Raw genomic sequence first — 25,926 nt, 5'->3', positions numbered from 1 at the left:
CTGGTTTGAAGCGCAGACACTGAAGAAAGAATACCAGTGGACTGGAAAGTTGTTAGAGCTTAATGATATCCTGCAGTTAGATAAATGCCAAGACAAACCAACCATGCTTATTTTCAAGCTAGGATAAATTGATTTTGTGATAATTTCTTACTTGATGAATTATAAATAATATCTTGTGTCAGTATGATTATTTTCTCCTGCTGTTCATGTAACAGCTCGTCTATAGTAACTTTTCCTTTTCAGTGTAACTCACTTTTGCCCTGAGAAAAGTTTCTGCATAATGAGTGAGTATATAATAATGAAATGTAGTTAAAAATGTGTCTTCTGTGCGGGTGGGTTTTTGTTTTCTCCCCCCCCCCCCCCCCCCCCCCCCCAATTAAATCCAGCATTGAACAGCCTCAAAAATAACAAGATATTTAGGGGAGTAGGTTGGTTTTTTGGTTTTTTTAAGAGATACTCTCAGGGTATCTAGGGACCAGCATTCTGCCATTGGTGTTGGGTGTAAGCTTAAACCTAAAACACAGCATTAAAATTTGTTAAGATTTTTCAGGAAAGACGCGCATTGCAAATGTCAGCATATTGTAATGCAGAAGTAAAATGAAAATTGCCTAGAGAATTTTAATTGCTTAGAAGTTGTGGCACATGGAAAATAAGCTTAGAAATTATTGTTTTCTTCTTTTAATTGATCTGATGTTAACCATAGAACTACCCAAACCAATACAGTTTTCTCTCCCCTCTAATTTCATTGCATCTTTTTCTTTCCTTTTCTTGCAGAATAATAGAATATATTGTTTGATATAAAGTACGAGTGTTTGGTCTGTCTTCCAGCTCTTAATGGGAGGTATCTTTGCACGAAAGAGAGACAACTTAAAAGAAATTAAATCCTCCATTTCATGAAATGAAGTTCACACTTTGAACTTTTTGAAGTGTGCGTCTGATCTTTCCAGCAAGCTGAATTTGACCTAGTTAAACTTACTTTGTCAACTTAGAGTTTCAGAGTACTCTTACACGCCCTGATTAAAACAAGCACAGCATCGTCAGTTTGACTGCAAGCTCCCCATGAATGCTGCCTTATCGATACATCTAGTTTGCTTTGTTTGTTAAAGTTATTTTACCTATCATGCAATACTTTATGTAAACTGAGATTGTATCAATAGCGCTTTGGGCATTTTTACTACAAATTCAGCTGAGATAAACAATGTTGATATTGTTTATCCAGCAGTCGCAACCACTAGCTGGACCATATCTTAAATAGTGGTATATAGAAGGCCTTCCTCTTAACTTAGTCATCCAGCATTGGGCTACAGAGGGCAAAAGCACTTTTTTGGTTTACTTTTTTGTGCTGGCAGGTTGAATAGTGTTTTGTTTATGGAAGGAGATGATGGAAACTGGTCCATAGCTGTTGTTAACTTACCATTTATCGGGTCTTTTCCTGTGGTGCTGTGTATTGAAAAATCTCATCATTATCTGTTTAATAATGCGAATGCAGTAAGGGGAGAACGGGTCTCCTGCCAAGTGCATTGAGGAAACAATTAAATTGATTTCCTAAATTCTGCCTTGTTATTCCTAGTTCCTTTTTTCAGAGAAGGTTTTGTGCTTCTCATAGTACTGCAGTTAGGCAAAGAGTAGGTTTTAGAAAGGCTACAGTAAATGTCACTGAACTATGCCTGTCTGATTCTTCCCTTCTAGGGGTATTTTTTTTTCTTTCTGTTCCACATATGTACTTTTCCTACCTATGTATGTCATTTGGTTCATTTAAATAAATGTGCAGGAAAAAATACAATTCAATGGAAGTCCACTATAAAACTCCAAAGTTTAATATAGTGGAATCGTAGTGAATCTTGTAATTTAAAATAAAGAAGTTATTCTAATAACAGTTCTACAAATAGATCATGCAGATTCAATTTACTTTCTTCCTTGTACTTCCTGTGATTACTGATTTTGAGATATGACCAGAAATCAAGTGTAATGCTTTGGGGATACTGTAAATGAACGTGGTTTATTAGGCCTAGAGCTGTTGCTTTTCTTTTGTTGCTTTTCTGAAATAGTGCTGTATCAGAACAGAATAGTTCCAGCTTCCTTCTTTTGTCAATGAAATGTGTGTGTATCTGTAATAGAAACCTTACAAGATCTGTCAGGTAATGGGAAAATTTAATATGTACAAAACCAAGATGGTTGGTACTGCCATCCTCTCAGGAGCAAACAGTGAAAGGGTTTTTACATCTACCTACCAAGGGAAGAGAAGAATATGTGAGAATTTTTGTGCTTTATTTTGGAATTTAAATGCCCAGACTCTTCTTCCTCTTAAGTAAATAATTTAACTTTATAAACATCAACAGTATGAACTTAAAAATGCTTTCAGCATACTCTAGTAGTAAAATAACAATTCTTCAGCAAAAGATTTTTATAGGCAGCATTATTTCAACCATTAGCTTTCATCAACTTGAGATTGCCATACTGATTTCCATTAGCACTTCGTACACACATTAAATATACCAAGACAAAGTGGAGCGTACCTGTGCCAGGTACGATTCATACAATATGTGAAACTTAGTCTAGTGTAACCCAGATTCTGACAGTACTGTTTTTACTTTGGTCACAGCATGAATGGGACAACTGGTTTGGCTTTCAAGAAAATTCTAACACTCCACTTAAAAATAAAGTTTAGTTCTCATGCTCAGTTGGCATTTGTACCTCAGACATACGTTGTAACAGGTTTGCATCTGAGTTGCGTGCTGCGTTTGAAAAAATACTGCATTTTTTGAACAACAACATTTTCTCTTCATTTTCTTTTGCAAAGTGACACTGAATTTGATCAGAAACTGTAGTTAACTGATTGTGTCAGAGCCTTGTGCGGGTTTAAAACATTCAGTCTGTAGTAAAACTTGCCTGAGTTCTTTTCAGGTAAATATCTGATTAATTCTAAATTCCCTGTGGATTGGTGTAGCCCAGAGTTCCATTTGTTTTAAAATAAATACATTTAAGAAAAAATCCTATGCTTCAATGGATTTTTCAGATAAGGACCGAAGCAAGTCCTTATAAATAGCAGAGTTCATAAACCGTGGGTAGGAGTCTCTGTGCATTAAGGTATAAATTTGAAGCTGTGCGTCATCGAAGGTGTGTTGTGAGGGTTCCAGCATATTTCGGTTAATCACTTCTCTTACTCTGGAGTCCAGACTGACCTGCATATTAAAATAGAAAGTCATATAATTAATAGTGGTGAATAGTACATGTTGGGTTTTTAGGTTTGTTTTATTGGTTGAAAAAGCAGTCTTTTTTAACCATTTCAGCTGGTGTCCTTCAGGAGTGTAAAAACTGCTAAATATGCTTAGGCAAAAAATGACTGTGTTGAAATGTGGAAGTAGTAATCTCTTGAGTATGGACAGAGACATTTTCTCACTGAGGTGCCCTTACTTTGAACAAGGCTGCCTGCAACCCCGTTATTAGTGAAACCTGAGGTACTGCCGGACTATTTCCAGACCAACTTCCTGCTCTGTAGTGGAGAGGATTTGTAATTTTTGTGACGCTTCGTTTCCTTGGGAGTTAGTGCTGTTGTAAAGAGACCGAATTTGGAGTAAGCAGTATGACGCAGATGGAAACTGTAACCTGGGAAGCTGTTGCTTAATCAAATTCCTGTTAAAAAGCAGGGTGAATTGATGCGAACCACAGGCATGGCTGTATAATGATTCCATACAACGTACAAGTAACGTTTTCATCTTTTTCTGCAAGGCTCTAGTGTCTGTAGAAAGATGTTAGCATTACATGGAATCGACTGACTAGATGTAAACAGCATTTTTGTAAGTACGCAAGTACAGCTTGTGCCGCAAACAATGAAGTTTGAGTTTTGCAAGGATATTGGAAGGTTTAAAATTCCAGCCTACTTGGTAGGATTATATTTGAACTGAGCTGAGGTGTCTTTGGAATTTGACATATTTGCTAACAGCAAAGTGACAAGTTTTGAAAATTTTCAGGAAGTCAGTGTGCTCGTTCTATGCCATATTTTGTCAGCTACTCTTTCAGCAATTTGTGCTTTGCAAATAACCCTTTATTTGTGGTTACTGTGCTTTTGGAGAGATGCACGCACCCCCTTCCTAGTGCAAAGAGAAAAGAAACTGATTTGTTCAACAAATAAAATTTAAGTTTCTCAAATCTGAGTAAATAAAATTTAAATCTGAGTAAGTGATCATCTGTATGTTTGTGCCTTAAACTAAAGACTTCATATCAGCATGCCAGGGTAGCATAGGAAGGGCTTTCTTAAAGCCAGTGAAAATAGTTTTGACCATCTCACCTCAACGATGGGTCTGCTTTTTTCCCCGAAATCTCTACTGATGGCAGTGGGGGGAAGAAATTCTCCCTGAGTATTGTTGTAGCTTTAAACACGTTGGAACTACCTGTGCAAAGCAACATCAAAGAATGTATTGGGGAAAGTAATATACCTCTTTTGGAGAAAGGATAGAAATATAATCTTCGTAAATTAGTCTTGCTTTTTCTTCAATGACACTTTTGTTGGATTCTTGTTTTAGTTCCTCACAGGCCATCCAGAAAAGCATGTTTTCCTCGCTGAATTCTGTTCGTAGAAATTCACGAAAAGCATTTCTGCCAGCTGGAGTAAGCATCAACTTGTCAAATGATTGAGCCCAGGCATTTACTTCTTCAAGAGTAGGAGCAGGGCTTGAGGAGGAAGGAGAGGACAAGAAGAGAGAAATGAATGACTGTTACTCAAGCTGTTTGCAGCTGGCAGGAGGCATCTGCCATCAGCGATGGAACAACATCGCAAGGGTCATGGGGCTCTAACTCCTCACTGGAACTACCCAAGTGCAAACTCTAGTAAACATATTCATAAGATGCTTTTTGAAAGTGTCCTTATCAAGAGCTCAGATGCAGATGATTGCCAGCACTTTGATGCAGAAATTGCAGTTACTGCTCAAAGTAGTTGCAACAAAGAAGTCCCTCTGCAACAGCTAAGCATTTTTACTATACCTAATAGTCCTTGTTGAATCATTGTTAAAAATTGAATGAAAATACATAGAAAGAAGCAATGATTCAAACACCATAAAAGGTACCCTCCTGTCTATTACAGTTTTACAGGTGCTCCGACCTGTTTGAGCAATTCTGAAGAGACGGTTGTCTGACACTTGGGAGGATCTGAGCTGCTCTTTATATTTATGATTTTCGTAAGGCTGAGCACTGCCTGTTAGCTTCATTACATAGTTGCTGGGTAGGAACAGGATGTATTTAAAAATCACTTCAGAAAAAAGGGAGACTGTGTTCACAATGTTGTTTTTGATCTGCCGTGTTCTGAAAGTGGGGATGTGGTTACATGCTGCATATAAATAAGGTGAAAGATTATAGGTCAGACCTTTGGTTCCTTAGGAGGTAAGAGACAGATGACTGCAAATTCAGCATAAATGACAAATAGATAATAAGTTATTTGCATATTTCAGGTAATTCACTTATAATTATTTAGTATGGTTTGCTGGGTTTGTTTCATTTTAGCTTGACAGAACACTTAGTAAAGACCATACCTTTCCTCACAGTTTGGAATACCCTCTGCTTGGAGTTCATGAGATGTTCTCCTTGCTCTCTCTTCGTCTTGATTTCTAACAGTAAGACTGCAAGGTAGCGAACAAAATTTTAGTCAACTTTGTAAAGGAAAAGGCTGAACATACACCAGATGCTTTTTCTCCAACATTTAAAAAAAAAATCCGCTAAAAGGACAGAAGCTAACAGTAGCTACATTACCCATAGTTATACTCTGACATGAGTTTCACAGTTGTATAAACCTGGCAAACCTTAACGTAGCTGAATGCTGGTAAATATTTTATTACATGGACTTTCTGTACAGGGATCTTAGATTTATAGAGTATCTCAAGCTGGAAGGGACCCATAAGGATCATTGAGTCCAACTCCCTATATATATGTATACACAAGTACCCTCTATCACATACCAAATCTCTTCTCCATTGATGCTTATTATGCTGTGTATGCTTGATGCAATGTCTTTACTTAAGTTAGACTTGATGCACTGGTTTTATGTGAGTTAGATTTCACGGTTGGTTATTTTTGGTTTTGTTTTTTCTTTGTTTTTCTCCTTGGCTATTTTTTATATCCATAGGGCACAATGAGGGCCAAGACTCTGGTTTAGAATGGCGATACCATGTTACAAGAAAGCCAGAGTTCAGAAGATGGAGCACAAGTTTTAAGCGAGCTAGACGCTTCTGTCTGTGTGTGATGTTGGAAGTGTAAGCATCTTTCAGATGTAGATATAGCCAGATTGTGTAGTAATTGTTTCCAACTTTAAGAAAGTGCCAGTGTATGCTTCAAAATGTGAGGCCTGGAGCAAAAAGAGCAGATATACCATTGCTGAATATCGTTTTGAGTATGTCTGACTGGAAAAGAGTATTAGCTTGTTTGTAGGTTAAAGAAAAAATAAATGTTTGCTGCCATCACTAGTGATCACTGAGAGAGAGTTGTTCATGTCCCCTGGAAGGGTAGCTCTCAGCTCCTGATGCTTTTATCAAAATAACTGTCTTTTTTTTAAACTAGTTTTTAAAAATTCTTTTTGTAGTTGCAGATGTTTCTCTTTCTTTTGAGACTGAATTTGACAATATACATATTTTCTTCTTGGGAGTAGGGACTACATTCCAATTCATAGGCTATCATAGTGTAGTGAGAAATGCATGCACATACGCACACATACATTCATATAATCTGTGAAGCTTAAGATTTGTCAAGAGGAAAAGGTCCCAGTGAATTATAACCTGTAATTTACATGAAACGGGTCCTCTGGCTGAAGTAAAGCAATACAGTTGTTATAACTTCTAGGAAAATACCAAACTTAATTTCTTCATTTGTATCTTGCCTATCTTTAATCCTAATGTTGTAACAGTTTTGTTGCCTTAATTCTTAACAATCTCATCACTACTAAGGCTTTTTGTTAAACCAGTTGATTTTTCTTTCCTTTCTTCCTTCTAAATGCATGGCTTTGTCTCATTTGCAGCCTTACTATTTACTGGTTATCTCCTTCTCTTGCTCTTTCCAGTGTTAGTCCATAATCTGCAGAGACCTTCTTGGAGGATGGAGAATTGAAACGTTTTAAGGCTTGAGGAGTGGCTGGAGGTTGGCAATAGAGAATAGAGATGCTTTTCTCTTTGCCAAGACAGTCCATGCATTGAAGAAGTAGGGAAGCTTTCCTGTTGCTAAGCTGGAGAGCAAACACTTTTTTTTCCTGCAACATCTGAACCATACATTCAAACCAATGAACTATTTCAATTCACCTTTTCAGGAAAGAAAAGTAAGTAGTTAATGTTAATTCTCTGTTCTTTTGGGGTGCATAGGTCTCAGTCCTAGGTCTCAGTCCTTTACTACCCTTTTTACTGGTGATTCTGGCCTTTTTTTTTAATATGAAAAGTGATATATTATGTATTCCTCACACACAGACAAGAAGTGATATGCTTGTCAGAGTTATTTTTGGATTGAGGGGAACCAACAGATCCAACAGAAAGGATTACAATCTTCGTAGGATAATGCACGAAAGGGGAAAAAGACAAACAACAAAAGCTTCCTGAAGAGAACATGACGTGCCTCAGAAAATGACTTGCAGGCAGGCTCTTTCCCTAGAAATGTACAGGTAAACAAAAAAAAGAGACTAGTGCAATACTGCATCTTCTCAGGATCTGGACGAGTAACAGGCTGGAGGCTTGAGTTTTGGCTTTAGGAATGAACACAGGCTCTGAGCATCCAGCTGAGAGACTCATTTCACCATTTCTTCATTCTAAATCTACTATTAAGAGTATGCTGAATATTGGATGTTCAGCATCTCAGCTGCGTGACTCCTGTAGACTGTTATTTTTATTCCTATTCATAATTTTTCTGTTCAAAGTACTTGAGCTATTTTGAGGAAAGGCTCTATGAATAGGGAATATAAATAGCTTAATTACGGTTTGTTTTGCATTTCTTGCTACTAGAAAACAATTGTTCTCAAAAAAAAGAGAAATTATTTTAAAGCTAAAACAAGCTGCTCTGTTTTGGAGCCTGTACTGGTTTTCCAGATGATTCTGGAATGCAAATAGGAATTTTAAGCATCATGAAATTTGGGTACTTTCACACACCCTATTGAGTAAATTGCTTTCTTTGAATTGTTTGAATAGTGAGGTGCACAGAAAATGAGCATCCTGGAAAATATCAGGTAAAATGGCAAAAAAGCACTTTATCAACAATTTAGAAGATGAAATACAAATTTTATGCACTCTGACTTAGTAGATAAATGTGCCTTATTCTTTCTTTTTATTGGAAGATGTGTGTGCAATATGCAGCTCTAGACTGAGCCACTTGCGATTGCACTGGACAACTGTTCAGATGACACTGGAATTTGTATGGGATGCTTTAACATAGATGCCATTCTGCAAGGTAGCAAACTGATCCTGTACAGGCACAGTACTTACTGTCTCTTTAAACACTACCTTAGTTTACCTCCAAGCACCTGCTGAAAAGCTTGGTAGGATGAGAGCCAGAGTACTTGGCATCTCGCAAAAAAAATCCAAGCAGCCTTTTGTCCTTGCAAAATATTCACTATTTGCATTAGAGAGGGCAGAAATGGGTATCTTGGCTTCTGATGAGCCGAGGACCTATAGGAAAGGAATGATCAGCCTGCTCTTCCCTTGCCTTCTAATGGTGTTCTCCAAAGCATTTGCTACCAGCTGCTGTTGGAAAAAAATAATGGTGGAATAGATTCCTAGCCTGGGCTGTAAGGTTATTTATGACTTCTTCCCTTCACCTCAGTGCCAGGTTTGCTTGCTCTGAAGTGTTTGTGTGGTGGATAGTGCATTTATAAGAAGCACTCAGCTTGCTGTCAGTGTTTTGGTTGAACTCCTATGGCTGTGTAAGACTTCTTTTTTTCTTTATTTCAGTGCAAGTTCTGGTCTTGCCCATTAATTAACACTTGGCCCCAGATACAGGACTTTTGAGTACGGGAAGCTTTACTTCAGTTTTGAATAAAATCACTTGGACCTGGAGGAGCTGGTAAGAGAAGGTGAACACATAATTAATTTAAGGAATCAAGTGATTCCTTTTCCTCCTTTGCTTTGCTTCCCTGATAAATTTTCCTCCTTAACACCTTGTAATGGGAGTTCTTCTGAATTATGTTCTCCTTAACTCCTCATCTTTAGCAAATACCCACAATGTTTAAAGTCTCTGGTCCCAAGGATTAACTTCATACGAATTGCAGGTGCCATGAGTTGGCAACACTAATTAATGACAACAGATCCAGCTGCCTTTGAAGCAAAAGAACAGTGCTGGGCACCTGGTTACTCGTTTTCTGACCTACAAATTCTTCCACCTTCTCCTAACTCCATTTAACACAGTCTGTGCTGCTTTTTAAGTCCCAGCCCTAAATCTAAAGCTGTTACATGTTCTGGTATTACTTTCAGTTTTTAGTGGAAGCCCTGGTGAAGCTCAAGGCTGAGGAGAACCAGTCCTGCACGAAACAGACCTTCCATTACACAGTATTGACAACAGAAGTACAACAGAGATACTGTACAGAGATTTTTTTTTAAAACCTGTTATTTCAATGGCAGCAAAAAAAGAGTAAACTGGAGTAGAAGGTTGTGTCTAGTACTAGAGCACAGTCATCTCTCAGTCCCAGACGTGCAGAATTAGCCAGGTGGTTTGTTTGGCTTATGCTGTCCTATGCACTGGCTATTACCACCTCCCCCCTCCCTCCCCTGGTATTCTGGTCCCCAGAGGCTTGAATGAGAGGGGTTACCATGAGCAGCTGCAGCAACAGCACCAACAAAAGCAGCAGGCATTGGACCCTCGGTTTCCTGTGCTGTGCTGAGCCTGTGCAGCGCCTGGGGTCTCCTGGGTCGTAGACATCTGCCGTTTGCGCATCTCCATCCGCTCTGATCCCATGGGCTGCAAGACAGCAAGAGAAGGGGGAAGTAAGAAACATTTCTCTTTTAATTTTTTTCCTTTTATTTGCTTTAAAAGTCTTACCAAGAACTGCTGAAGGCCACAGCTCCAAAGGAACTGAAAAGCTAAATGCTTGGGTTTTCCCCACAGAAGCTCTTACGTGTTGACTCCTTTGGAAAACTCACTCATTTTATTTAAGTGCTGTGATGGAAGGCAAGTGGCTAATGAATTCTGCACATGGGTGGGAATACAAAGAGCGTGGTGATGGAGAGAGCAAAAGGTGGAAGTGAGGGGTCTCAGAGAGCTGCAGCTCTTAGGACAGTGGTATATAAGCCTACGAGTTGAAAAGGGTTTCCTGAGGTTTTGACTTCAAGGTCAGTCCTAAAGAAAAGGTTACAGAATTAAGGTTGTGGGAGCCTCTTCCCCCCCGCCTTCTTTCTTTCTTTCCTTTCTTTCCCTTGTTCTCTTGATTAGCCAATGCACAGGATTAGTGACGCTTGAGTGAGACACCTGAGCTCTCTTGAAAATCTGGCCTTTGGCAAGTATTGAAGATGTCTCAAACCTGCTGGTTGCCCTGCAGCGAAGGGGAAGGGCCAATGCTTGTCTGTCCATTATAGGTCTGACTGCCACAGTTTTTTAAAATGTTTTTCTCTCAAGAAGGAATCAAGTGCCTGTTTTGAAGATGAGGAATTACTTATGGAGAAAACACATGACTGTAGAGCATTAAGATTTAACACGCAGGTTTTTGGTCGCCTCCCCCAGCTGAAGACAGCATGAAACAATTTTTGGTGGAAGCACTGGGTTTGGTTTTTGCACTGGTCTAGGAAGCCTTTTTGGAGCCTGAATTCTGCAGATGGTGCAGAGAAGTGGTGTTAATGAAATGACAAGTCCCCTTGAAGTCCCTGTCCCTTTCTCACCTATCTCTCTATGAGCTTTAAACTTGCTCTACAGCACTTAATAATGTTGTCCCTATTATGCTGACGGTTGTGCCATACCTAAGTGACAGATGTGTTTTATAGATTAAATGCCAGCTTGTACAAAGATAAGGATGTCTGTCTTCATTTTGATTGTATTTGATTTTTGGATACATAACTAGTCATCCTCCTGTGTCACGAGATCCCTTTGTGTGTAGGTTGTTTCAGGTTGCTAAACTTTCTTTTGAGGCCATGGCAATTGTAGGGGAACTAAAATTAAGCTGCTACAGATTTTGAGTTCTTTGTTTCAAGTCTGATATTAAATTATCAATTAAAAAAATCTGAGCTGAATGCTGGAGGATTAAAAGTTGCCTTCCTTTCTACAATGTTTAGCCAGGTTTAGGAAATGCTATTGTTGTAACTTGGGGGAGAATGCACAGACGTTGTCACAGACTTGACAGAAGTGCCAAGAGAAGAAAGAAGATTATTTTAGCAGAGTGCAGCATTAAATTGTGCTGGATTTTTTTCTGCTGAATTTGTTTCTCTCTTATAGAGCTTAATAGTTTTTGTTTTTGTGAGAACCACCCACTCTCCCAAGAGAAAAATGCATGACATGCTGAGCAGAAGATGCACCTGTTTTGCAGGAGGAATAATATATAAGAACAACAGTACAGATAGAAATGATAGCCCATTTTGTAACTCCGTAGACCTAATATGACAAGCAATACCTAAATGCCCAGAAATAGAAAATCAGAAAAAGAACATAGCTTCCAAAAACCCACAACCTTTCTTGTTTCAAGATGTGGAAGAATAAATGTGAAAGGTAGAATACATTTGTAGATTCAGGTCTCTTTCCTTCAGAGTTTTAAATTCATAGGAATAGAACGAACCTGTCAGTATTAATTGCCTTCCAGATACCTATACTTTTTAAAATAAACCATCTTCATATGTTGATTAGAAAGTGATAGTAAATAAAGCATTATTGGAATGATAATATATCTAACAATATTTCAGGCTTCTTTGGACAGTAAACAATTATTACTGATTAGAAAAGTGTACCTTGGATTTAGATATGTGCAGTTTATATAGCCTAATCTATCCAGTCTTACTTTTGAGATGTTTTATGTGTCTAGTTCACACATTCATACCTCTAATCCATATTACAATTGAACCGATGGTGGTCTGAGTGGAAAAGCTGGTTCCCATTTGTTTCTTTCCAAGGAGAAAGGTAAAGGACGGTGGAAATAGGAAAAATACACTCATCCTCCCCATCTCACCCCACTGTGGCTTAATTAAAAAAATCTTTCTGGATCCACTGTTACCACTTCAGGTTCTTCTTCAGAATTGTTCTTTGACATCTTTAATGCAAGGGAAGAGTATGTAAGTAGCCGTATGGCAAAAACTGCCCAGCAGCATTATGTTCTTTGTTTCACTTGTAAATCATACACCTTAGAAGTTTTCTGGTACTATATGTTTTTATGAATGTTCATCATTGCATGATTTCTCACACAGTTTACGGAAAATGAAGGATTGAGCAGCACACAAATTCAAGACACATTTTTTCAGATTAAATGATGCATTTTCATTTTTATTTGGCAGATGTATACAAACTTTCTCATTGAATAAGCAAGTAGTTTTTGGTCATTTATGTGATGAAGATTTGTTTTGAAAGTTATTTTTAGCAGATAAAGCATGCTTTCATGATAGCAGAGCTGTATTAGAATAATGGGATATAGGAGAAAGAGGACTGGAATATATCTGTTGGCTTGAAGACAGCCCAAGCTTTTGAATTACAGAGCTGTTTAGTGATTATCATGCATGTATTTCCTGTGGCAACTGACAGTCATATTGTACATTCAATAGAGGTTTGGAGTCGGTCACAAACTAATTAGGATGTGACTTTCAGCAGTGTATTAGCAGGAATACTGTGGTAAGATACGGGAAGTAATGTACTCCTCTGTGTAAGTACTATGGGTATTACATTCCAAGAAAGATAGAGCATCTGTCTAAGGATCTAACAAGATGTTTACGCACAAAAATTGTAGGAGTTTGGGTTGTTAATCTAGAAAGGGGAACCGAGAAGCATGTTGATCTTCTGGCCAGTAAAAGGTTATGATGTTCTATTGTTCTCTGTTTCTTTCAGAGATAAATAATGAGTTAGCTTGGGCTAAATAAAATCGAGGCTCAGTTTTATAGGATAGCAAGGTACAGAGCTGAGCAGTGGTGCAAGTTACTACAAAGTTGTATAAACTCCTTTGGCACAGATAGTATTAAGACCCATGAGACAAAAACATATCAGGCTGGTCCAGGTTCACAGAACAAGCAGTATAAGTGATCCATCCCAGCATTGTTTTTCTAACTTCATTCTTCCCTGCCTTTTTTTTTTTTAAATGCAGCTCTGGTTCTAAACCAAACTGTCGTCAAGCACATGGTTCTATATACCTTTCTACCTGGACCAACTCCCTTTGGCCACATAAGACTGATTAATCTGCAGGAGGAGTGGATGTCTTACATTAAAAGTCTAGGTTGTTGTGGTTCATCCTCTAACCAGAATTGCAAAATAAAGTTAAAATGTTCGTGTTTGCAGCACAATGTGTTGCAAATGTATGTCCCAATCGTGATTGTCCTGAGACTGTAATGCCAGACATGAGGCCTAAATGCACAGTGAGACATAGGCTCTGCCTAAAGGATATGTCATAATTTCATATATATATTCATGGATATACACTGGCTTTCTAGATTGCTTTGCTTTTGCAATTTTGCAGCTGTGCATGGTGATCTAAAAAGTTTACCACGAGCTCCCTGTCTGCTGCTTTTGCTCTCCCATAAACTCCTTGGCTGGAACAGAGGTAAAGGGACAGACGCTGAGTTTGTGCAAGTCATCTAAGGATTCATTTTCAAAGAAAAGTAGCTTGAAAAGCATTGAGACTGTCCGAGTATGACTGTACACAGGGAAATATAATGATCTTGGAAGGTGTATGGAAAAAGTCATAAAGATGAAGCAAGTTGCCCGAGATCATGCAGTGAGCTAATGACAGAGCCACTAATGGGACGCAAAGAGGAAAGCCTTATTTTATGCCTGTAGTTGTTCTTCTGCTACCTCTAGCATATCCAGAATTTCACTATGGGTCATCAAAGTTCTCCATCACACTTTGCTGCTTCTTGCTGCAGCCACCATAGCTGTGTCATGAGCCTTTCCAGACAACTGCTTGAATTAGTTTTGAGTTGCGTTGTGTGCAGGAATAGACAGTAGATTTATCAACAACTCCAGTGACTATTATTTGTAGGAATTTACAAAATTCCTTGCTTCTTTACAGTACAACCCACATTAGCAACAATGTAAACAATTACTTGACTGACGTGTGGATCTGTGGGAACGGAGGTGGCTATTTTTTTGCCTTCAATAGACTTTAGGTGCTCAGGGCAAAAAGGAGAGGGGTTTTTTTAGACTTCGCAGTAAAAAGGTCTTCTGTTCATATAATATTATGGTTGTTAATTTGGGACATCAGGTGGTCTGCCTGGGTCATGCAGTAGGTGGTAAAACCAGTTAGAAAATCTAGTGCCTGCGTTTTTTGCATCAATGATGAAACTAACAGTATTATATTAGTTGAAGAATTATTCACCTGGGGATCCTACTGCTATAGTACATGGTACCAGTGATTGGTGACCTCTTCAAGTTTATTATCCCACAGTATTAGGCCAAAGAGCCTCAACCAGCTGTAATCAAAACCAGTGGAAGTGTGACTGCTAATTTTGCAAGAGGGCTTTCCTTATTTTCTACACTGATACTGTGGGTGATCAGGTGGTTTTAGTAATGAAAAATCTGAATCATCAACAGCATTTTGAGCTAATAGCATACCTTAAAGTTGTTAAAGGGAATGGCATATGTTGGTTTAGCTAAATATTTGTCTTTCCCTATCCTGGCTGAGAATACGTTTTGCAGACCCGCAGGTGGTGGAGTGGGGAAGTCAGATAAGAGGCACATGGGTATTGCTCCCCTGCCAGTTGCTGCATTTCATAAGCAGCATAAGAGGTGGCCTAAACTTGTCCCCACAACCTGACTGTGATGCTTAAATAATGATCCGTTTTCTTAAACGAGTAGTATGATGTTGCAGAGAACTGCATGTGCAGAGCCGGGCAGGGAAAACATTAGTTGTAGCAATCGGCTGGGAGACTTTGCAGCTCGAGGAGCCCTCAGAGCTGAAGTGTGTATAAAAGTAAGTGCATTCAAGGGTGAGGGATAGTTCAGAGCTATTACTTGGCTGTAGAACAACAGGGTGCATTCCTGAGGAAAACAAGGTGTACAGCCATCGTCCTACACCTGATGCTGTCGGGTAGATCACTCAAATCTGACAGGAGACAGTTTTTTAGTCAACATGGCATTGAAGTGGGAAAGAACCTGCGATTGAACTGGACAGATTTCTCCTCGTAGAGAAATATTATAATGCAGTTAATAAAAAATGAATAAACTAGGTGCATTTTCTGTAAACATCAGTGCAAATGTTCTTCCATCAGCCAAAATATTCTGTTCCTTATTACCAGGTGTGCACTTTGAAAACGGCAATTGGTAAATACAGCTTGTTGTCACACCAGCCTCCCAGGACAGTCGCTTATTTGGTCAATTGACACTCTGAAATAAAAACAAGATGGAGGTGTTCTTTCTATGGTTTCCAGTTTGCATGGCATGCAATTAGTATCTGGTTTTAAATGGATTTTTTACTGGCCAGTGTCAAGTATTTTCTGTTTTATTTCCCTGGACAATCTAATATAAGTATGTCCATGAACAAAGAGGATATTTTCTTTGGAACATCAAGATCTCATTGTGATGAGAGAAAATTCCATCCTAGTTTTTATACGTTCAGTTTTGAAGTATTAATGCTGATTACATGTAATGTGTGTCAAATTTTCAACTGCTGAAAAACTACATCACTTCACTATGGCCAGTGAAGACAAAGGCATTTATACCAGCGGAAGATCTGATCTGGTACTTGTATTTATGCTGCAGAGAAAAATGACTTCATATCTTGGGTTGGACTTAATACCAGGTGGTGCTAAGCAGAGGTGTTATAAATTGTCTGAAATGCCTTTCTTCAAAATTTGTCTAAATGTTTTGTTTAAAAATCCTCCTTCTGCTTCCTGAATGCATTTACACAGATGGTTACAAACAGTGAGAGTTTTATCTTGTCACTGAAAGTGACTTTTTCCATCTTACTAAGAGAATGCACAGGGCGAATGTGTATCGGTGTGCATAAACTATTGTTCTCTATTTCTGCTCTTATTGAATAGTTTTGTATTTATTCTTCGAGAGAACTCTTACTGTTTTGACTATAAAGTAAATTTAGAGATGGATGTTTATTTGTTTCCAAGATAGTTTAAGTATGTTTAGATTTTTAGATATATTTCTTCAAATAGTTAAAGATTCAGACCTATGAGATGCTGTTCTTCTATTCTTATTGAGGGCCTTGCAAGTTCAGGAAGACCAACATCTCACAGGTTCAAGCTCAAATTACTGCTCTGGTTTTGTTTGTTTGTTTTTTAAGTCACTTGGGTAGTCACACTGAGCTCTGGTGCTTTTCCTCTTTAAGCTTCAGGCAAGGTTATATTGCTTCTTCAAGGTAAGAGAGGAAGGTCCAGGAGGAGAACTTACCTCTGAGCACCAATGGAGGGATTTGTCAGCCTAGTTTGTGACACATTTATCCCCTAATACCCCTGGATTTCAAGAACCTCGGATACTCCCTGGTCTCTTGTTGAATTCCTTATTACCTTAAACTCCCTTACTAGGTTGCTGTACTACAAGAGAGATCCATACCCTAAAATTTGCCTCGCTCAGGAAGAATAAGCCAATGAAAAATGGATTTTGTTTCTCTAGGTTATCTCCCTCACACCAAAATGGGAATTTCACTGCTCTAAACTCCCTGTGCCTCCTTTATCTTCTTAGATTTCCAGACCTCTCAGAAGGTGCTATGAGAACAAACAAATTGTGTGAGAACCCTCTGTGCTGGATACTCTCTGCACTTTGAGAATTGGGGTCTGCCTTCTCTGTCCCCACCATCTGGAGCACATATGTGCCTTGTTTGAAAATGGGTTTGAGAAGAAAACACAGGGGATTTAAAAACTGGAGATGGACCACTATCTTGTACATGTTTTCTAAGGAATCCAAAAGTACTTTTAGACTACTGATGGAATGAGGTGAGATACCTTTAACCAAAGGACTTTAACTTCTACCATCTCCAGCAGTTTACCCCCAGCTTGGGTACAGTTTTAGCCAATTGCTGGATATAACATGAAATGCATCTCTGTGTCCAATCATATCAGTTTGACTGCCCAAAGTAATGACAGCACTATCAAAGACACCTATGTCTGCTTAGTGAGGGTTTGGGTAGCCATAATTTAATTGAAAAAATATGACTTTCTGGTTCATATGGATAGGGAAGGACTAAAAAGGTGCTATTCTGCTGGTCCATGGGTAGTCAGTTGGATCTGATTTTGCTAATATCCAGTCACTGTGGGGAATCAAATCCTCGAACAGGACAGTTGGTCAGATGGCAACAGGAGTTTCTGTTGCAAAGGTCCTTGTAGTGGTGGTGTTGGCTGGACCAGATGAGACTCTCTGAATTGTGCTGGACCGTGTCCAGAGAAGGGCAACCAAGCTGGTGAGGGGTCTGGAGCAGAAGTCTTATGAGGAGCAGCTGAGGGAACTGGGGTTGTTTAGCCTGGAGAAAAGGAGGCTGAGGGGAGACCTTATCGCTCTCTACAACTACCTGAAAGGAGGTTGTAGAGAGGTGGGGGTCGGTCTCTTCTCCCAGGTAACAAGTGATAGGACAAGAGGAGATGGCCTCAAGTTGCACCAGGGGAGGTTTAGACTGGATATTAGGAAATTTTACTTCACGGAAAGGGTTATCAAGCATTGGAACAGGTTGCCCAGGGAAGTGGTTGAGTCGCCATACCTGGAGGTATTTAAAAGACTTTTGGATGAGGTGCTTAGGGACATGGTATAGTGGTGGTCTTGGTAGTGTTAGGTTTATGGTTGGACTCGATGATCTTAAAGGTCTTTTCCAACCTATACGATTCTGTGATTCTGTGCTTTACGGCACAGTTCTTGCATCTAGCTGGCCCATGCTCCTTGGGACCACTCCAGCACACTCATGATTCATCCCTAGTGATTATCTTGAGCTACATACAAAACAACTCCTAACTACCTAAACCGTGTACAAAAGATTGTCCTACATGATCATTTCTGCATCTGCAGGAAGTTTCTTCTGACTACTTACAAGTGACTGGCTACTTACAAGTCTCCTCTGACTACGTGCAATCTATGTAGAGTTGGATCAATTTTGCAGCCTAAAGGAACTTGTCTAGGCCCAGCGGGTCCTGCCCGGAGGGATCCACAGAACTGTCCAAATCCTGCATGAAGAGCACCAATTAGTCAAATACTTAATTGAGAAAGGGGACTGGAGTTGGGTTCATCAGCTTGTCTCTGGCTGGTTCACTGTTTCAAGTCAATCTAATGTAGCATCTATGCAGATGCCTAGATGCGGAGTTTCTGTATCTCCCAGGGAGAGAGAGGTCCTTGTCTATATAATGGAAACAACAAATTTAGTCCATTATAAAAATGTCCCTAAAAAGCAATGAACCAAAAATAGAGGAAAAATAATGGCACATGTTCTTGCTTCTTATCCAGGTAGATAGCATCTATGATTCATATAAAATCATATTCATATTACTGAATGCTAGTAAGTACTTTAAAAAAAAAAAAAGTACAGGGATTAAAGCAAGCGTCTGAAAAGCTACTTTTGACAATAGTGGAAAAACTACTGTATGCCTTAAGAGTAATGTTGAGGTACTGGAATAAGTATGTCTGTCATACCTTTTCCACTCCAAGGCATGCCCATCTGACATTCAGATTATGAGGCATTTCTGTATGTAACCTTATGAACGCAAAGGAGTGTGAAGGTCAGGAATGAAAACTATTTCCCTGGTTAAAAGCACCTCAGATGATATTTGGCTTAATTGTAACATTTATAGTATTTGCTAATCTCTCAGTAGAAAGGTGGGCTACCAAGAAAATAGCCTTCCCAAAGGGGGAATATTTAATATCTAAGCCACAAATGTCAAAGTTAAAAACAAAACAAAACCCCAACCAAATTAAAAAAACCTCCAAACATAAGAATACATAGAAAAGAAGATTGTAGACAGAGCTTTTCTACTTTTATCCTCATTTTCTGCTAAAGCACAATGGCATTTTCTCAGCTCAAAGTGCAAAGATTCTGTTACTTAAACATAATTAATCTGTACTGCTTGTACACATTACAATTAGGCAGGTGTGCAAGCCTTAACTTGTGCTTGGGTCCGATTTGCGTGGGCACAGCATGAAGCGTTCGCAGTAACCATAGAGCCTGTGAGCCCTGTGCTGTAACGCTAGCTGACAGCCAGCTGGGGCCGAGTTGCACAGATGTGGATCATCTTAGTCCAGTTACTTTTCAGTAAATACTCTGGGTCGGATCCAAACCCCATTAAAACAATGAGAACCACCTACTGGTTTCGGCGAGCTTTAGGTGAGGTTATGTAACTCTCGCAATTGCTGCTCTCCCTTTGCATCCCCCCAGTAATGATAACCAGCGAGCTGGAAGAAAGAGATTCTCTCCTTGTCTACTAATGTCGTAAGAGGCTTGCAACTGGGGTCATGCTCAAAGGCAGTCTCTGAATCTGTATTTTTATTAATTTAGAAATACTTGGGGCTGCAACGTACTCCCACTGAAGCCTGTGGCAGTTTATTGTCAACTGAAATATGAACAGGAACTTGATGCTCGTGCTTCTTCCTCTTCATTGACAAATTTGACATGCCCGCTTTCTGCATCAAGCAGTGTACTATTTTAGATAGAGAAGAATTATAACATATGTTAATGAACTCACCCACACATCTGCACATGCTTTAGGCATAGTTATCCGATTGCCCACTTTGTGAGTTAAGAGCAAGAGCTCTTCAAATTTTTTTTTTGTATATAACTGGAGATTTGGCATCTTGTAGTGGGGTGACTGAAATGGTTGAGAGTTTACGAATGCAAGACAGAGGCTAGCAGAGAGGAGACTGGCAGCCACGCAGAATAAAGCAGCGTCTTATGTCACTGCTGCGCCCCAGTCTGTCAAAGGCTTAAGTGGATAAAATTGCAAGAGAAAGCAGTATCCTTCTATGAGTTTAAACAACAATTCCGGGATGCTTCTACGTAAAATGTCCAGAAATTGGACTGCCTTTACCTGTTTTATTTATTTTTCTGGAGGAGCAGCAGCAGCTCAGAGGAGCTGGGTTCATCTATTCAGATTAAAGTATTGCTTTACATTTCAGAAGGAATGGCTGAAAATGTATCACACCCACACAGTAACAGGTAATGGTGCCTTGATCATGTCACCTGTAACTGAGGTCTTTTTCTACCAAGAGCTTAGATGTCTTTTGTTCCTTTTTCTCTGCTATTCAGTGCTGCACATTTGGCCACCAGATCAGCCCACTGTCTACAACAATCATCCTGCACTAAGGTATTTTTCTGAGTAAAATCCAACTTGTTAACAAACATAGTTACTTGGGGTTTCAGTGGGATTTTTGTGTAATTTTTTTTTAAGAGGGATGCCCTATATCTCCTCTGGTAGTATTGTAAAGTATTTATTTACTTTGGATTTTATCACAAGAGACTTCACTGAAAATGTTACTCTACCACGCAATTAGCAGGGTCACTCTCTGTCATTATTTCTCCTGTAATATGGGAAAGACATGTGAGATTTTTTTACCAGTTGCATAGAAAAAGCAACAAACGCAACCTGTCATCCCAGTCCATCCCAGTCCAGCTGTTTACGTGGGTGCTATGACAGCGGAGCAGTATGCATGCAAGTATGGATATAACTTCATCCCATGCTGAGTCCCTTCACAAACCAGGTCATTGCAAACTGCAATTAAGTTAAATCAGTGTCAAGCCCTTCTTCTCTGCGCAGCACGGACTGTGGGCATCACTTGCCTTGTCCTCTGTGGCAGCTGGAGTCAGCCTCAGTGGATGCATGTCAGCTCGCACTGGCTGATCAGCTCTCTCAGAAGCAAAACCACACAAAATAAACCCCAGGCTTCTCCAATGCTGGGAGTTCTACCCTTGCTTCAGCCCTGCTTTGGCCGGCTTTAATGTCAGAGGAAGTATTGCTTCTAGTTATTTTTATGCAGCTCACTTTAAAAAAATTTCATTCAACCTAATATTTTACAAACCTCTTTACTATGCAAACAGTGAAACCGGTGCATGTAGCAGATTGCTCTGCTCACTCCCATCATCTCCTACTGAGCGCTTGGTTGCATCGTGCTTAATTATGAATGGTCTCCAAAAAGCCCATTTTACTGTACTATGAAGTGACTCATATCGCACAGAAGCTCTGACAACTCGCACTGGGTATTGGAGTCACATGGTGCTGTATTAGTCAGTGACTCATTTCATATTGTACTCGGTGCTGAGATCTGACTCATATCGAACGGTGCGAGGAGCTGACTGACATTGTACTGGTCTGAAAGCTGGTTTGAATCGGGATGACTCACCCTGGAGTGCATTAAATAGTGATTCACATACTGTTTCCTATTGATTCCGATTGTCGCGATTCACTTCAGATTGTACTACGCTGGCATCTGGCTGCTCTGGCAGGGCAGGCACCGCGGTAGCTGCCCTCTGCCTGGCGAGCTCGGCTAGAGTGCCAAATGGAGCAGCGTCAGCCAGGAGGAGTATTACCAAAGTCAATTTAAAGCTGAAGTAAGGTCAGACTTTGACTTAGCACACTGTCATTTCGGTCATGACACCCTCTGGACTTCTTCGCTTCACCTGGCTATGACAAATTTTGAAACATGCCTATAAACAGAAAGTTAAGAGTCATGACCCTCTAGCTAAGAATACGCTGTGGCTTCTGAATGCTAGGAGATCTCCACAGTATTTCCAAGACCTGCTGCCTCCTTGGCATAACTTTTAGTGACAAAAAGAGGGGATGAATTTTTATAAGTGACTGCGTACCGGTAGTTGCCTATGCTTCAGGCTCATCAACTTGTGACCTGGGCTCCAAGAGACGCACAAACCTTGTCCTCTGACAACTCCTTTCTGGTACTTTAAGCTGAGCCCTCAAAAATCACTACTCGCTCTGAAGAATGTGCACTGTTCTTTCCAAGGGATGAAGAGGTGTGTTAACAGCTGAGGCGATGCTTCCATGATTAACTATTTGGGACCCCGCATAAAGATATCAAAATAAGTATGGGGGGGGGGGTAGATAAGAAATTAAAGGGGAAATAAAGTAAGTGTTCTCTCATCTTAGAGCATTTTATAAAATGTAGTGCTAGTCTTCCATTCAGGTGGCTTGAACGTGCTCTTAGTTTAGAAAGACACTCCTAATTTTAACATGACATTCATTCCTAATTTTAACCTGACCACAACTAGGGCTCTTCCAGCTGATAGTCATTTTGCTGCTTCGTTTAGCTGAGCTAGCAGTTACTGGTTTTTTGGTCCTGTAGTATAGCGATAGCGTAACCGGCCCCACGGTACATAGCTCGGCGGAGCGCTGGAGCTGATGCTGATGTTCTGTCTGTGCGATGGGCACAGAGGTACAAGGGGACTCCTCACCATTACGTCACACCGACGGCACTGTATGAAAAGTTTTGATCTTACATTTTTCAACAGCAAAAATGAAACAATGGAACGGTTGCATCAAGTAAATTACATTGGTATTAAATTACTGTAATTCTTACCGGCATGTACAAGGACAATCTTATTTCACTTTCTGCAGTTGTGTCCAATTTTCATTACCTGCTTTTTCTTACCTACTGACGCTAACTAATGACAGAGCTCAGGAAGAGCTCTTTCCCGCACCCGAGGATGCATGATGTGGCAGGCTGATACCGCAAGAGTCTAGATGGAAACACTCGCTTGTTGCTACTCAGAGCTCTAACTTCGCAGGGGAGCCCAGGGCCCGGGAACAGGGATGCCGCGGGACTCCCTTCGCGAGGGGCGGGGGGGTGATGGATGCCACCCTGTCTTCATCCTCACTCGTGAACAGAGGAGGAAGGAAGGGCCCCTGGGCGCGCGGCGGGAGCCGAGCCGCGGTGCTACCTGCGCTGGGGCGAGGGAGGTGGCGCGGAGCGGGGCGCGATCCCGCCCCGGGGAGCGGCGGCGGCGGCGGCGGGGCCGAGCCTACGGGGAGGGGTCGCGCCCTCGCTCCCGGGGCCGGGGGCATCCCGGTGCTACCCGGGCCCTGCGCTGGGGACCCGGAGGGAGCGGCGCCGGGGGCCCGTGGGGAGGGACGGGACGGGACGGGGCGGTGCGAGCCCCAGCGCGGGGCGCTCCCGGCCGGCGGCTCCCGGCCTTCCGGGAGACGGGGGGAAGCGCCTTTTGCGCCGGGTCCCTCCGGTTCCTCCGCGGGAGGGCGGACGCGGCTCCTCGCCCGCCCCGGCCGCGGGGGCCGCCGCCGGCAGCGCCGCCCGTCCCGTCCCGTCCCGTCCCGTCCCGCTGCACCCGGGGCGGCGCCGGCTGCGGCGCGGGGGTCGCGGCTGCCCGGAGCTCGGGGCCGCGGTGCCCGGCGGCCGCCGGGCGGGACCGAGCGGTACTTACCGTGTCGGCGGCGAGGCCCCGCCGGGAGTCCTCGCCCGCTTCCCCTCCGGTAGCGGCGGACTGGGCGCCCGCGGACGGCGGCTCGCCAGCCCCGCGCATGCGCCCGGCCCGCGCGGGCTCGTCTCACGATGCCGGCCGCGGACGCGGGTGGGCTTCGCTCGCCGTGGCCGCAGCCGGGGGGAGCGAGGCCGGCAGCCCGCGCTCCCCGCCCCGGCCCCGGGACGACGGGGCGAGCTGCCGCCGGGCCGCCCCCGGCGAGGGGAGCACCGGGGGCCGCTGCGGCTCAGGGGCGGTTTGCACCGGGAGCAGCCGCCGCAGCGCCCGCACGGCGGCGGCGGGCTGGGGAGGGCGCGGGGGGAGCCATGGGGCCGGCGCCGGGGGGAGAAGCGCCGGAGGAACCGGCGTGAGAGCGTGCGTGTGTGAGCGAGCGTGTGTGCGCTCAGGGGAGGGGGTGGGAGCGGCTCGAAGAGGCGGCGGCGGCGCCGCGGGGCTCGGTGCTGGTGCTCTGATGCTCATAGATGCCTTGAGCAGAGCCGTGCTTGTGAACGCGGGACTGGAGCGCGCCTGCATTTTAAGTAACCGCAGGGATACGTCTCCCCTCCCTCCCCCCAGCCGCCTCCTGCCTTCCAGAGGCGCACAGCTCACCGCCGCCGGGCTCTCTCGCTCTGCTTCGCCGATGTTACCCGGCTGCGGCAGCGAGGCGCGGCCCCGGGGACGGCGTGTGCCCGGCCCCGCGCAGGACGGCGGGCCGGGGCCGCCGGGCTCGGCGCTCGCACCGCTCCTCTCTCAGGGGCGGCTCTCTCAGCAGCGCCCGTAGCAACACCGCCACGTTTTGGGGACTATCTCACCCGCAACGTCCCGCCACCGCGGCCCCCCGGGCGGTCCCAAACGCCGTCTGCCGGGAGGGCGCAGGGCGCCCGTCGGCGGGACAAGGGTTAACGGGACGGCTGCGGCTGGCTTGTGGCACTGCCGTCCCCGGGCAGAGCGACACGGTCTTCCCGTGAAACCGAGAATGATCCCGTGCCTGAACGCCCTGCGCGTTCCCGCTTCCCGCAGCTGGGCTCCCGGTTCCCGGGAGACCTGGCGGGCAGCCCGGCCGTCGGGGCTGCTCCCTTCCCGCCCGCGCAGCGGGTGCGGAGCACGGCGGCCGCAGCAGCCGCCTCGCTGGAGCCAGCGGAGCCGGGGAGCGATGGGGATGGCAGATGGGGAGCGGCGGGGTTTGCCGCGGAGCCCGGGGCTCGCAGCCGGGGGGGGCTCACCCAGCGCCCCCGAGACGAGACTCCCACGCGAGTGCCGGCTGGGGGCACGTGGGCGGACAGCGGCTTCCCCGGTGCGGAGGGGAGGAGGAGGAGGAGGAGGAGGAAGGGGCGGACGCGGCCCCACGAGCGGTACTCACAGCGCCGGGCGGCTCGGGGGCAGCGCGGGGCTGCGGCGGCGCGGCTCCGTGGCACGCCGGGCATCTCCGGCGCTCCGGGGGGAGGCGGCTGGGCGGCGGCGGCGGCGCCGGGGCCGGGGCCGGGGCGGGGGCCGGCGGCGGCTCAGCCCGGCGGCCCCGCAGCAGGGCGGCGAGCGGGCAGCGGGCGGCCGCCCCGCTCCCGGCCAGCAGCACCGCCAAGCCCGCGGGGCCGAAGCGGGGCCCCGGGGCGTCTCGACGGGCCGCCGAGACGAAGCGCGGGCAGGGCCGGCGGGCGGGGAGCTGCGGCCGCAGGAAGGGGCTGGAGAGCAGAGCTGACAGCGGGGCGAGGGGCCCAGCAGGCCTCGGAGGCTGCGGCGTGCGGGGGAGGTGTGGGAGCGGGGGGACGGGGCGAGGGGAGAGAGAGAGAGAGAGAGAGAGAAAATAAGCATTACCGGGCGGGCAGGCGGGCGCCCTGCACAGCCCAGCCCCGAGCGGAGCCCCTCCACCGCGGTGCTAACCCGTGGGGTGGCAGATTTGAACCCCCACCGGTCGGTCCCTGGGTGCTCGGGGCTGCCCCTCATCCCCCCGCAGGCACGCTCTGTGTTTTCAACTTTTCTGAGCCGGCCCGTTAGGCGCGGAGCGGAGGAGACTTCTCGTACCGAGCCAGCGCCCCGTGGGGTTCAGGGCTGGACGTAGTGCCAGAGGAGCACGGGGACGAGGCTGGCCACTTAGAACCTACACGCAAAGAGCACCCACCCAAAAAGCCAACCACAGCCGGCGGGAGGAGCTGCGGCGGCGGGCGGGCCCCCGCGGAGCGGAGCGGAGCGGAGCGGAGCGGAGCGGAGCCCCCCGCCCGCCCCGGGCCGCCGCCGCCGCCCGGCCCTGTCCAGGGTCCTGAAGCCGCCCCGCCGCCTCCCGCCGCCTCCTGCCGCCGCCTCCGCCCCTCCCGCGGGGTGGCCGGGCCGCTCAGCGAGCCCGCTCCGGTGTGCAAGCGGCAGGGCAGCATGATCTTACCCTTCCTTGCTGAGTGTCATGGTCCCGGAGAGAGGAAGCCACCCTACTAGAGCATGAGCCCGGAATAGGAACAGACAGAAAT

General features: G+C 44.3%; 1 protein-coding gene across 1 annotated transcript; it reads right to left on the bottom strand.

Moving 5' to 3' along the window:
* Positions 1-2,177: 2,177 nt before the first annotated feature.
* Positions 2,178-23,533, bottom strand: RGS20 (regulator of G protein signaling 20). Its single transcript, XM_075495711.1, has 5 exons — positions 23,435-23,533; positions 9,764-9,912; positions 5,526-5,612; positions 4,437-4,671; positions 2,178-3,182 (listed from the first exon to the last, which is right to left on the bottom strand). The coding sequence occupies exons 1-5, from the start codon at positions 23,531-23,533 to the stop codon at positions 2,994-2,996; spliced, it is 759 nt and encodes a 252-aa protein (XP_075351826.1). The 3' UTR covers positions 2,178-2,993.
* Positions 23,534-25,926: the final 2,393 nt, after the last annotated feature.

The sequence above is a fragment of the Mycteria americana genome, chromosome 2 (assembly GCF_035582795.1).
Source record: "Mycteria americana isolate JAX WOST 10 ecotype Jacksonville Zoo and Gardens chromosome 2, USCA_MyAme_1.0, whole genome shotgun sequence".
NCBI lineage: Eukaryota > Metazoa > Chordata > Aves > Ciconiiformes > Ciconiidae > Mycteria > Mycteria americana.
Note: the sequence above shows the minus strand (reverse complement) of the source record. Positions and strands in the feature narration are given on the sequence as shown.